This window comes from Mya arenaria, chromosome 11 (genome assembly GCF_026914265.1).
Source record: "Mya arenaria isolate MELC-2E11 chromosome 11, ASM2691426v1".
NCBI classification, from domain to species: domain Eukaryota; kingdom Metazoa; phylum Mollusca; class Bivalvia; order Myida; family Myidae; genus Mya; species Mya arenaria.
In genome coordinates, this window is record NC_069132.1 from 3550207 (window position 1) to 3563902 (window position 13696).

The following is a 13696-nucleotide window of genomic DNA, read 5'->3' on the forward strand; positions in this document are numbered from 1 at the left end:
CAGATTTATAGGTGCCTTCTGGCATTTATTTACAGCTATATGAATATCACAGTACAGGTTAATGGTTTGCATTTATTTTCTCATGTTTACTCATTGGTTATGACAATGTATGGAGGTCTAATACTATTTTGTACTGGGCATTATCCCAATGTTCAATTCATAAAACTAACAAAAACATTATTGTCTCTCACCCCAGGACCTACAACGTGAGATCCGGTCCCTGCAGGGTGAGATTGCATCAATGGGTCGTGCGGCACAGGAGCTTCTGGCTGTCACGAGTGCAGACTCTCACGGGCTCATCAGAGAGTCCCTCGACAACCTTCATCAGCGCGTTCACGGCCTCGAGGCCCAGGCACGGGACCAAGGGGATAAACTACGGACTGTGGATAGGAACTACAAGTCTTACAAGGTGGGGAAAGTGTTTAGTTTTGCTTGCATTTTTGAGGGTACCAAACTTAATATAATAAACAGGCTACAAACCACTGTTTGTAGGAGTATGTGTGGGCTACTATTGTGTACTATTTCATCCAAGTGTGTGTTCATTGTACAAACTCAACACAACTGCTGCTTTTATGTGTACAAGTACACGTACATGTTGTGTTTCACAACCTCTAACATTAATTGTATAACTTGTTAAAAACAACAGTATTTACTTTTAGAAACATTAAGTTCCAACCTACAGTACATAATGTATTAATAATGTCCTTGACTTTAACAGGAGGAGGTCCAGACGTTGGAGGGTAAGATGTTAGAGACCAGGGACCTTATGGCTCATCCCAGCCATTCCGCCACGCTCAGACAGCAAGTGGACAACATGCAGGTAAGGGGGATAACTGTTGAAACATAGAGGGACAGCGGAGGTAATTTGGTAGCCTTCTTTGGGGCTTGGTGCACAACAAAGTATTTTAGCATTTTTCACATTTTTTTGCCAAAATTTAAAAATATTTAAGAGAAGTAACTGCGCTTCTGGAAGAATTGTGATGCAAATGCTCAGAGGTTTTAACTGCTTTCAATTTATAAATATCGATGCTTACTGCACTGAAATACACGTTCATGTATTTATGAGTTTAGCATTTTTATATGATTACTAATGGTATATTGACATCTTTACCAAGCTTAACTCTCTCTGCATAGGGCTGAAACAGAGTCAGTTGATATTGCACAAGTAGTGATAACAAATTCACCATTAACATATCACATGGATCTATTTAATGATTCTACTCTTAATTGACTACTTCATTGATAGATCTCTCTCTTGCCGGTAAGTGAGGCTGTGGGTGACATCAGAGTGTTGATGGAAACTGTCTGCTTATTCTATTGTCCATAAATTCAGATATATATATATATATACACAATACAATTCCTTAGTATTAGTATTGGAAGGTGGTTGTTATAATTACTAAATTTCTAGGACCAATCAAACAACTAACTTTCTCATATTTTTCTGCCAACCATTTCAGGAGGTAAAAATAGCACTAATTTGTAAGACCGATTGGGCCGATTGTTCAGACTTGTTAAAGTTAACAACGTGATAAACGACATTGTTGTTAACTTTTAAATTTGAAATATTTCATGATGTGCTCGCATATTTTAAATATGAACAAGTACAGCTCCAATTTTGTTAGAAAGACAGCAGATCAAAAGCGTATCCGTTAAACTTCCAGACCAGATTTGAAAGCTAACAACGACGACATTAACAAAATTGTTTACTTTAAGAAAGTTCTGTACAATCGACCCAATGTAGATGACTTAGCACCATTTTTGGTTTTTGCTAGATAAATTAGATATTTTATTTTGTAGATGTCTTTCAACAGAACTGTTATCATTTTTTGCAATCGGGCAAAACCTGTTACATTTGTTAAAAATAAAATATTTAAAGTTTATGAAAAATATTATCAGTATCCTCAGTAACAGTTCTGTTAAATTTGCTAGTCATGATTTTCTTTGCAACTTTATGATTTATGTTTATTTACTCAGAAATTAGTGAATTAGCTCTGTCATATTTGTTATTTGTTTTATGTATTATGGTTTAACCAGAGTGAATGTTCCAGTCTACATTGTATGTTTTTTCTTGGCTTATTTTGGTGTGATTCTGACTTTAACTTGTAGGTTTTCACCATTTCTATGTAAACAGTCGGTGAATACAGGCCAATATAATGCTATACAATATTTTCAAACTGACTTGAAATAAAAGCTGTTAATCTTTGTGTATACAATATCAACATATTATACAATTAAGAACATATTTACAATATTTATTCAAACAATGCTTAAAAGAGATTTGACAGAGGATACAATATATCAATTCAATTGGTTATTGAGTCAACCATGATCAGCACTTCAGCTGCTAAATTTTATCATTATTTGTACTTGAGTGAAAAACAGATATTTGAATGAATGGACATAATGCGATCAGGGGACATTGCTGTAATTATTTGAATTCAATATTTTAGTTATTTCATTGCAGAAGTTTAACAAATTTGGAATATGTCCTTGATCTGTGAAAATGTTCTAAGTTTGTGAAAATGCGTTGATTACAAAAAGTTGCAGTTGAATTTTATTTTCTGTTATTAAAGTGTTTTAATAATATCATGATTGTGCATGTTTTAGGCTAGATTTATTATTTGTTAGAGAGATTTAAGTGATTTGAATGATGTGTTTGCTCTGTCCAGGATGCTATAGCGTTCGAACAGGTAAAGCTAGTGTTTTAACTAGGCATGCATTTAGTTTTGTGTGACAAAGTATCATAAAAATAGTTAGAAAACTACCCATGTACAAACTACATGTATGACTCAAGGCATGCACAGTAAACTCTAAATCTCCACCAGCTTTCTCTTATAATATGAAAATAGGTACCAATTAACAGTCTGTACCAGCTAACAGGCCTTCTTTTGGACGGAGATCAACATTTTTGAGAATGAGCATGCTGGTTTTATATGTCTCTGAAAATAAGACTGTGTTCACCAACATAATCAAGCTTCAAATTTTCTGCATGTTCTGCTTAGATTTCTATACATATAGTCTACTTCACTTGATCCATCGTTAAATATCTGAAAACTTCTTAGTAAAATAATGCATTATGTTGCTAATGATCGTTGCCTATTTAATATCACATTATATGTTATGACTGTCTTTAAACAATGCTTATCATATCCTCCTATATTAGCAACAACTACTAGTATCCATTAAAGTCATACTCAAATACAGTAAAAAGTTGTTTTTTCAATGTCGTAATAGAATATTTTGCTACTTTCAGAAAATTGAGAGCCAGCTGAAGAAATGTGAGTCCCAGCTGGAGGGGGTGAGGAAACGTCAGTCAGAGTTATCTGCCATGGACCCAGAAATTCTCTCCCCTTACGAGCTTGAGTCACTCCAGTCCAACTTTATGGACTTACAGAGAAAGGTGTGTAGGCTGTGGGCCTTGTATGTATCATGAAATATCCTTACACTTCCATATGCTTGAAACTATTAATTAAGTAATAATATGTCAGAGTTGTTTGCCCTGGGACCTAAAATTATCTCCCCTTAGTCATAACATTCAAATTTGACCTACAGAGAAAGGTGTATTTGGTGTGAAGCCTGTATTTATTGTAAATTATCCTTACACTCCGATATACTTGAAACTATTCAAGTTATAATATGTCAGAGTTGTCTGCCATGGGCTCTAAATGACTTAGTCACTCCAGTCTGACTTTATCAACCGAACAGAGTAAGTTGTGTAAGGTATTGGGTGTGTATTCGTAAAATGTCCTTAAAAATGTTCATATACTTGAAACTATTCTAAATATAAATGATTTAATAAATACTAAGTCAGAGTTGTCTGCCATGGGCCCTAAAATTATCTCCTCTTAGTTTGTACAGTCCAACTTTATGGACCCATAAAGAAAGGTTGGAAGGATTCAGGATTTGTTCAGAACTTGTCTATAAGGTTTCAGACTGGGCATTATGTAATATGCTGGAGTCTAAGAGTTGTCTGTTTTAGACACACAAAAAAAAACACTTCTGAAGATCGGTGCAATCAATCTTAATGCTACAGTAAAAATAGGTTAATATGGTATATTTATCTTGTCAAGTGTCCTGATTGTCACATAATGTAATATGCAAAAAAAAACGAAAGGTGAAAACTTCAAATGCCTTAAACATTTTAAAAATCTTTTTATTCTTTTAAAGTACATACATTTCTAAAACAATTTTTGGTTTCTATCAAACACTTTTTATCTTAAGACCAGCGAATGTATTGAAATACATGCTAATCAAATGCAGATTTATATTTTCACTCTTGAAAATGCTGATCTGAAATAATGGACACTATTTATATAGGGCACCATTTATCACTGTTTATTGAAACTAACTTTCTGTGTATGTTTACTATAAAACTACAATGAAAATTTCTGAAGTGGACTTGAAACTTGAAAGTCTCAAAGATAAATATTGATTTTAGAAATAAAGTTATTACTCAAACAATATGAGTTTGTAGATAAATTGAGCGAAAGATTCTCTTTTCTCGTCTTTTAAGGTGATTATACTCAATTAGGTACACAGATAATTGACTTGTAACTTCTTATCTATGTGCAGTATTTACCACATACATGTACAATATTAATGTAAATATCTATATTCAATAAAGTATCGGTTTGCAGTGAGATTGTATGAAAGTCACCACAGTTTAAATAGCAATTTGAAGCCAATTGTGTTAGCCAAAAATGTTCAGATTAAAAGTTGCATTTTATTGGAGTCAACATTTTTAAGATTAGTAAAGAATGTCAAAGTTTGTAAGGAGTTTGTAAGGATGTGTGCTGGATAATACTTTGAAATGAAATGGTATGACCTTTCTATCTTATGCTATTGATTAGATCAGGTTATCTTCATAAAGAGATCTTTATTTAAATATCTATTTTTGAGGCTGTTTTGTATGTTATGAAAGAGACTTTTTTAGGATTTGTTTGCGCTCTTTTTTGCAATGTTGTCTTAAATTATTCTGAATAATTTGCCTAATAAAGATTTCTTCATTTTTTTCTCACTGATGTTTTATATTATATATAATGTATGAACAACTGTAAAATTCATCATTGTAAGTCTAGTATCTATCCTCTAGATAAAGGTTGGGTTCGCCAAGTTTCCAAAGAATGTCAAACAGACAATTTGGGGGGAGGGGGATCTTGCAAAACATGGGCAAGGACAACATAATGATGATCAGCGAAGTACAATTTTTTGTAATTTATAGTTCTTGTATTCTCAAAGGGGATGGGCAATTTGGTGACACTGCAGGAGTCTGTGTACGTACAGCAGCAGTATGATACATTCTCATAACAAGTATTTTTCAACCTAGTTCTATACACTTGTTATTCCCACAGGTGATGGACAAGAAGGCAACACTACAGGAGTCTGTGTCTGTCCAGGAGCAGTATGAGAAACTCCTTGCCGACTATGCCGACTTCCTTGACACTGCTGATGACAAGCTCAAGACAGATCAGATCTCGGCACGAGACCTTGACCACCTTAAGGAGCAGCTGGCAACTCACAAGGTATTCTTGCTGCATTGTAACAGTTGGTACCTGCGTAAGTTATATTAGAGTTCTGTTTCAAATCAAGATTTCTCTGTTATTTTAATTTTATCATTTTGTTAATGCTGCATTTATAACTGAATTCACATTTACATATGACAAATAAATTGGAACATATTCAGTTTTGCTCATGTTGCCAAATTCTTTGTTCATTATTCTGTTAAACAACTTTCTCATGTTCTTGCTAATAGAGCAGTGTGTACTGACTGAATGGTGTGGAGTGAATTATTCTTTATTTGTATAGAATGAATTGAATGCTATGTAAATATTATATTCTGTTTGAAAATTTAAGTCAATTAAATTACAATAACTGTTATCTAACTTATGTTAATTTTCAAAATGTACCAATAACCACAATGAGCAATTTCTTTTCTTGTATTCCTTACTATATTTGATGCATTTGTTTGACATCTTTAGTTTGTAATAATACATACCCATATTAATACAAGGCAAACACTTGTTCTGGATGCACATTAAGGAATTGATATTTGATAGTTTGCTTGATATTCTTAAAGACAGGTACAAGAATACCATTATAATTTGCAATCCACAATGAAGTCATGATTGCAATGACAAAACCTTATTCTTTATTTACAAGCAAAATATTATGCAGTTTTTTTATAATATAGAGACTCAGAATAGTTTGCTTGAAGATGAAAAAAGTCTGCATGAATATTGGTGAAAGTTTCTTTTTGATATTAAAGCACAAATGACAATGTTATATTTGAGTAAAAATAAATATCTCAGACTTTCTCATGTTTATTTCTTCCTACATTTGTTTTAAGGTTATCTTATGTTTAAAAGAATAATGTATTATAAGGCTGATTTGACAGTAACAGAAATATTGCTATATTGTAAACTTATTACCTATAACTATCCTTTCTAAACATATTATCTCCCTTTCCCCCCACAGGACTTCTTCTGTGACCTTGAGGTGCACCGCGCCATGCTGGACTCTCTGGTTGCCCAGTGTGACAAGGCCACAAAGCAGAAGCACCTGCCCCAGCACACGAGGCTCAGTAACCTGACATACGTGCTCCAGGACAAGGCCAGCCTGCACGGGCAAAGGCTTGACCGTCTTGTGCGACAGTGGGGTGAGTTAGATGAACGTTTTAATCAACTCCAACGATTTCTTGCGGAGATGGAGGGACAAATTCCAAAACCAATTGCCAATGAGGATACTGTGCAGACTATACAGAATAAGATAACTACCTACCAGAGGCTGCAGCGGGAATTGACAGAAGAGAAGCCAATTGTGTTTGAGGTTGTCGATAAGGGTAAACAACTCCTGCACAGCATCAACTGCCCTGGCCTCGAGATGTTGGTCACTGATATGGCAGAAAAATGGGTGGACCTCAACACAGAACTGTCACATGAACTTAAGAGGTATGAATGTTTTTTGTGAAGAAAATCAAGCATTATGATGCAGACAAATCATATACAAATTAAACATCATGATGACATTCCCATGCATGCTTGGTTTATCAGTTGTAATGTATGTCAGTCTTTACCTTCTAATACAAATATGGATAATGTTTAACTTGCAGGTCCCAGTCGCTAGGCGACCAGTTGCAAGTGTTTGAGGCAGAGGCAGCTATCTTGAAATCCTGGCTGTCAGCAGCAAGGTCCAAACTGAACAGCATTAAACAACTCTCTTCCTCCGACATGAAGAGTATTGCAGTTGTCAGGGGAAAGATTGACAAAATATTGGTAAGTTTCCTGAAATACTTGCTGTTACTTCGATCGAATAATTTATTCGAAACTGCTCTTGAGCTCATAAAAAAAAAATCAATTTAGTAGAACTTTCAGATTGTTTCAGCAATGTAAGAAGAAGCTTGTGTTTTGTAGGTCTTTTAAATGAAGATTATTTAATATATAAACTGCTGAACAACTCTCATATTTGTTCGCACAGGAATTCCGTAAGGATGTTGAAAATCAGCTGCCATTAAAAGAAAAGGTACACTCCATTGGTAACCAACTGCTAGGTAGCCAAGTTTACCAAACAGCCGACCTTCAGGACAGACTCCGTTACCTCGAACATGAGTGGGGTCACCTAGAACATGACATCAATAAGTCAGAGGAGTACATGCATCAGGCGCAGATGGACCTGATGCCGTCCCGACAAGCCCTCGGCGAGCTCAATGCCTGGCTGACCGAGATCGAGGAGACGCTTGCAGAGGAGAGAAACAAGCCTCTAAAGAACCTGGCTGATATGGAGGTGCTGCTGAAGAAATACAAGGTAATGTTATTAAAGGATTGTTGGAAATTAATTATAAAATAAAGCATACAGAACATTTTAAATTTCTCTTACAGAACATTTAAAATCTTTTAAAGTTGAAATGTTTCAATACTATGACTGCATGGGACTGGAACACTGTCCTTTTGGAAATATATTTGAAAAAAAAATAATGAATAAAAAGTTATCTTTCCTATTTTCAGTCCTACAAGATTGACCTCTCAAGCAAACAGCTAACAGTTGACTTTGTGAACCAAGATGTTCTCCAACCAAAGGACGAACAGGACGGTCCTCCGCCTGCAGAAAGGAACGAGTTCTCTGAACGTCTTGGGGTGCTTAACAACCGTTGGCAAGAAGTGAGCAAGCATGTTTCTGATAGGCTGAAGTCTCTGGAGGCAATACACAACAAGTGGGAGGAGTTTGAGAAATCTGTGTCCCGATTGGTTGACTGGTTCCATGAGCAGGAGGATAAACTAAAGAAGTACAGACTGGTTGGACATGAAGTCAGTGTGAGACAGACGCTCAAGGACATCAAGGTAAGGATTGATTATTTGTAACATAATTACATTATGTTTTGATAAATGGTACATATATGGAGTTTGGGTTGGAATGACAGCCAGTACCAGACTTAAATAACAGGTGACCTTCTGCAATTATATGTGAAGAATTGAGAATTTAATTCTTAAAAAAAGAGCTTATTGATACTTCTTTTACGATTACGGGTTAGAAAGATGATCAAAACATGTTTATGCAGTGTTCATTTCAATTAAAATATAATGATATCTCTGGTTTGAGATTATTTGTTAAAAAATAAAATGTCTCACAGTGTTAAAATCTGTTAAATGAGAGTATAATCCACATTCAGGCTCTCCAGAACACATTACGTCTGAAGGAGGGTGACATGGGTGGTGTACGGGAGCTAGGTGACCTGCTTATCCGTCTGAGCGAAGACTCACCCCAGGTTCGTGCCTGTATACAAACAAACATGACCAGCCTGGAACAAGAGAAGAGGAAACTGGACTCCAATGTCCTACAGGTAAACATATGCCAATGTTACCTAAGTAAGTAGACTTTTTTGTAGTTTACTGACTTAAATTTCACTCCAGTAACTTTATGTGTATATTGCCGAAGTACATTGTAGGTATATTTTTGAAGTCATGTGTGTTCACAATGCTTATTTCAGGATTTGTTTGCGATGTAATTGCCTGATTAACTTAAAAATTGATTAATAATATATATTTTCAATCATCCTATATCTCTGAAAATAAACATGTGAGTTTGAATGTAAAAGTGAAGACACTTCAATGTATCATTATATGACTACAACATGGTTAAATGAACATTTATCTTCCTTTCCCCTAGGTCCATAAGTTGCTAGAAGACATCCTAGCCCAGTGGGACAGCCACCACAGTGAGCTCCAGGCGCTATCACAGGTACTCTCGGAGACTGAGTACTGTCTACAAAGGTACTCACTCGTCGGGGGAGACATTGCCACTCTCAAAATACAAGTGGAAAAGCTGCAGGTATGCATGTTACCATTGATATTCTGTTCATATTAATTTTTTGTAAATATGTCATGTACTGTTGATGACAGTGAAGTGGTAATATCATGAATAATCCAGTAACAACACCAACAAATTTCAAAAGAAAACATGTACATAGGCCTTCCATATTATATGTAGCTTTGGTGGCTAAAATGTTAGTTAAATATATGCCAGTTGAGCAAATATTTCTGTATTGCAACATTACAGACACTGAAGGGTGAGATGGAGCGCAGTTCTCCAAGGTATGGCAAGTACATGAAGCTTGCAACTAGACTGTCCCAGGTGTGCGAACCAACCACACGACAGGAAATCAAGAAGACCCAGTCAGACATCCAACAGCGATGGCAGTATGCCTCTGCCGAGCTTCAGTCACGGGCAGAGAACTTCCGTGAGTGTCTCTCTCTCTGGAACAAGTATGAGGAGGAATATAATGGGGCGAAAACTTGGCTCGATGCCAAAGAGAAACTGTGTGAGGAGTTGCTGTATGGAAAAGAGCCTCGTACAAGACGGGATGCCAATCTCAAAAACTGCCAGGTGAGTTTGAACACAGCAGTTTTGTTTTGTATATAAAATGATTTCTTAATTCTTTTGAATAAAGTATTTGAAGAAATTAATGTTTTGCAGCTGTTATTGAACACTTAACTCAGTTTATATTACAATGTAGTATTATTTCATTGTACCATGTTTTTACAAGTTTACTTTAGATTTCTGTTACTTACCAGAATGATCTGAGACCTTATTTATTTTACCTGCAGGCTCTACAGAGGGACTTGGACCAGTTTCAGTCACAGCTGGCTGACCTGTACCAAGTAGGGGAAGCTGTAACAAAGAACATGGACCCGACCTCCATAGTGTCAATCACATCCAAACTCTCTGGCCTCGAACACAGACTGCTTACACTCAGACAGAAGCTTGGCAAGCATGTCCAGAGTCTCCAGGGGGATCTCTCCCAGCAGCGAAGGTTCCAGGAGGCATTTGAGAATGTGCAGGCCTTTGTGTCGCAGGCTCAGAGGATTCTGGGAATGGAGGACCCTAATCGCTCAGCAGATTCAAAAGCTCTTAGTGACAGGCTTGATCATTTGAAGGAGCTTTGTTCTCAGTTTAATGACAATTTAGCTCATCTGGATGCACTTAATGACATAGGGTACAGACTCGCACTCAATGAGACGTCTTCTGCTGACCTTCAAGATCTGAACCACAAGTGGCATGACCTGTTCTCAGAAACGAAGGAGCGGTGTAAGAGCCTTCAGGGCATGTTGCTTGTGCAGCAGGACTTCACGTCCAAGTGTGACACATGGATGACCTTCCTGGCCCAGACAGAGGCTGACCTCTCTACAGAGATAGCTGGCAACCTCATTGACCTGCTTGCCCAGCAGAAGAAATGTGAGGTAAGGACTATTTGCTACATTTCATGCCTAGGATTTGCTTTAAGATTTAAAAAAAGCAATTATGCAACAAGAAGTCATTACATTGATGTCTTTGACATCACTTTTCATTTAAGTATGTTTGTGAAAATAAATGTTAATAGAGATTAGTCGAAATTATGAAAATCAATCAATCATTCGTTGCAAGCCTAGTCTCTACTTGTTTTAACATGCCATGAGTTTTAGAAAATAAGAAAAATAATCTCTTTATGGCCACATTGTATTTTTATTTGAATATGTGATTTCAGAAGTTTGAATCTGAGATGTACAGCAGACAGCAGATCCTACATGCCATCATCAGTGATGGACAAACGATGATGAATGAGGGGGATGTAGAGAACAAGGACCAGTTTCAGCAAAAGCTCATTCTATTGGCCGACCAGTGGCAGAGTGTGTTGAGGAGAGCCAATCAGAGGAAGGCTATCATAGACTCAACCATCAAGCAATGGCAGAGCTTCAATGAGCAGTCAGAGAAGTTGAGAGAGTGGCTGCAGGAGAAGGAGGAGGCTCTACAGGTGTTCACGTTTGACACTGCATCACTCCAGAATATTAAAAATCTAGTCGAGAAAGCAAAGGTTTGTGCTCATTTACATTTTCATTGACATTTCCTCACGACAAAAGGGATGTTATTTTACTGATCAAAAGCTTTGTAGTAATTGAAAATGCAAAAATAAGTTTTCTATATAAAATAAATGCTGAAATGCTAAAAAAACTTGTACCTATGCATAAGTTTTATAATTTTCAGCACATCCCCTGCCAAGATTTCATGTAAAACAATTTCATACATGTGTTACAGAGCATGCAGTCTGAGTTCAAACTTCAAGAGGACACATTCAAGGCTATGACAAGCCAAGGGAAGCAACTGGAGCATCGTGCTGACTCTAAGGCTGCAGAGGAGGTTCGTGTCTCCATGGCGCAGGTAACACAGCACTGGCACCAGACTTTTGTCCGACTAGACGGGGAGCGGGAGAAGCTGGAGGGCGTGTTGAGACAGTGGCGGGAATGCGAGGACGATATTGAGGAGATCCTCACATGGCTCAAGGACACCAGAAAGTCCCTAGCAGGAAACCTACCCCATGCCTATGAGGATCTGCAGGCTGACATGCACAAATGCAAGGTCAGAGAAATGTTATCTTGAAATTAGTCAATATTTCTTTATAATATACCTTTAAATATGCTCATGCTTTGTTATTTGGATTGAATATTGTTAATAAAAAGGTTTGTTAGATAAATCCTGCATATAGAATTGCATTTGGGAGTAGTAGAAAAAACTTACATTCAAATGAAATGTTCAGCAAAGCCTGTTATCAGCCTATGTATGTGTAATAAGTAAAGCAAACATGATACATGTACTTTGCATGCATTTCGATATTTAATTTTTATGCATACTTTGTTCTTTACAGGATATTGAATCAGCCTTTACAAACGCAGAACCAAAACGCCAGTCTCTTCTTGCCAATGAGAAAGCTCTGTCCAAAACCATTGAACCAGAGGACCTGAACGTCCTTCACCAGCGAATACGCCTGCTTAACAAGCAATGGGACGAGCTACGCAGCCAGGCAAGCATCCGTGCCCAGCGTATCGATGACACAATGTTCAGATGGTCGAACTTCAGCATGCGGTTCAAGGACTTGTGTGACTGGATGGACAAGATGGAAGTGAAGGTCATCTCCAGCAAGGACTTCCATATTGAAGACCTGCTCAATCGCATGGAAAAGGTGGGGAGCTGTTTATTTGACGAGAGTTGACTAAAGATTAGTTGTCCAGATAACTGTAATTATTAAGAAAGTTACTTGGTTGACAAGGTGCTCTCCATAAAAATTTCTGTTATTAAATTATGATTGCTGATCTAACTGTTGTTGGTGTTTGAATGAAAGCACTGCATAAAACGTTGTCTTTTGTAAAAGTTTGCCCAATGGGTTTTTATTGCTTGAGAGCATTTCCTTAATACTACAGAGGTTTTTGTGTACTTAATGGATTGAATTCTGACCCTAATGCTTACTTCACAATTTCACCTCAGGACTTCAAGAATGAGTTAACAGACAAGGAGAAGACAAAGACAGAGCTGGTGAAGCAAGGTCAGTCCCTGATGAAGATCAGCAACGAGGTACGAGCCTCCGACATCGAGCAGAAGATACAGAGACTAGAAGACAAGTGGGAACACCTTAAGGCTGTCATCGCATTCAGGTAACACAACTTTACAATTTGATGTTTAACAGACTGGTACTGATTACTTTTAAAAATCTGAAAATAAGTATATTTATGCTGTATAGAGAATTTAAAGAAGAAGCAGATTGTCACAAATGGGAACTCTAAAATACAAACATTGCTTACTGTACCCTTCAATATGGGACATGATAATGTTAGAACAGCCATTTGAACTTATACAGGAGCTTTGAACAAAGGTTTGATGGAGCCTTATTGATACATAATTGAGAACTGTTATCTGTTTACATTTGTTTTTGCCAATATCATACCTCTATTTATATCCATGTGCTTGACCACTGCAGGCAAAGGAAGCTGCAGGAGACGTTACTGGCCGTCCAACAGCTGGACGTCAGCATGTCCAACCTGCGTAAGTGGCTTGCTGGCATCGAGGATGAGTTGACTGCCCCTGTCATTTATGCCGAGTGTGAGCGCAAGGAAATACAGCGCAAACTCCAGCACCAAAGTGTGAGTAGACTGAAAAGAATTTTCTAGTACTGTTTTTTTTTTGTAAGTAAATGTTAAAATGTAAAATATTGGCCCATTTTTACATGTGTTTATTTCATCCTAATTCATTAAATACAGTCCAACCCTGTTGGCTCAAACTCAAGCCTTGGGAAATTCAAGTGAAAAATGAATTCTTACATTCAATAGTAAAAAATCTGTTTTTTACACCACTTTAAGCCAAAGATGAAATCGAGCCAAGCAAGTTCGAATCAATG

At 37.0% G+C, this 13696-nt stretch overlaps 1 protein-coding gene across 2 annotated transcripts in view; it reads left to right on the forward strand.

Annotated features, from left to right (window-relative positions):
* Positions 1 to 13696, forward strand: part of LOC128208922 (muscle-specific protein 300 kDa-like) — a 183828-nt gene that overhangs the window by 158321 nt on the left and 11811 nt on the right. For both annotated transcript variants that reach the window (XM_052912641.1, XM_052912640.1), the window contains 18 exons: positions 197 to 409; positions 719 to 820; positions 2673 to 2693; positions 3257 to 3403; positions 5355 to 5525; positions 6478 to 6950; positions 7112 to 7274; positions 7477 to 7803; positions 8004 to 8336; positions 8666 to 8836; positions 9163 to 9324; positions 9553 to 9879; positions 10101 to 10733; positions 11018 to 11344; positions 11566 to 11886; positions 12173 to 12487; positions 12790 to 12956; positions 13280 to 13442. In XM_052912641.1, coding sequence (XP_052768601.1) covers positions 197 to 409; positions 719 to 820; positions 2673 to 2693; positions 3257 to 3403; positions 5355 to 5525; positions 6478 to 6950; positions 7112 to 7274; positions 7477 to 7803; positions 8004 to 8336; positions 8666 to 8836; positions 9163 to 9324; positions 9553 to 9879; positions 10101 to 10733; positions 11018 to 11344; positions 11566 to 11886; positions 12173 to 12487; positions 12790 to 12956; positions 13280 to 13442 — 4536 coding nt within the window. The remainder of the gene's footprint in view (positions 1 to 196; positions 410 to 718; positions 821 to 2672; positions 2694 to 3256; positions 3404 to 5354; positions 5526 to 6477; positions 6951 to 7111; positions 7275 to 7476; positions 7804 to 8003; positions 8337 to 8665; positions 8837 to 9162; positions 9325 to 9552; positions 9880 to 10100; positions 10734 to 11017; positions 11345 to 11565; positions 11887 to 12172; positions 12488 to 12789; positions 12957 to 13279; positions 13443 to 13696) is intronic.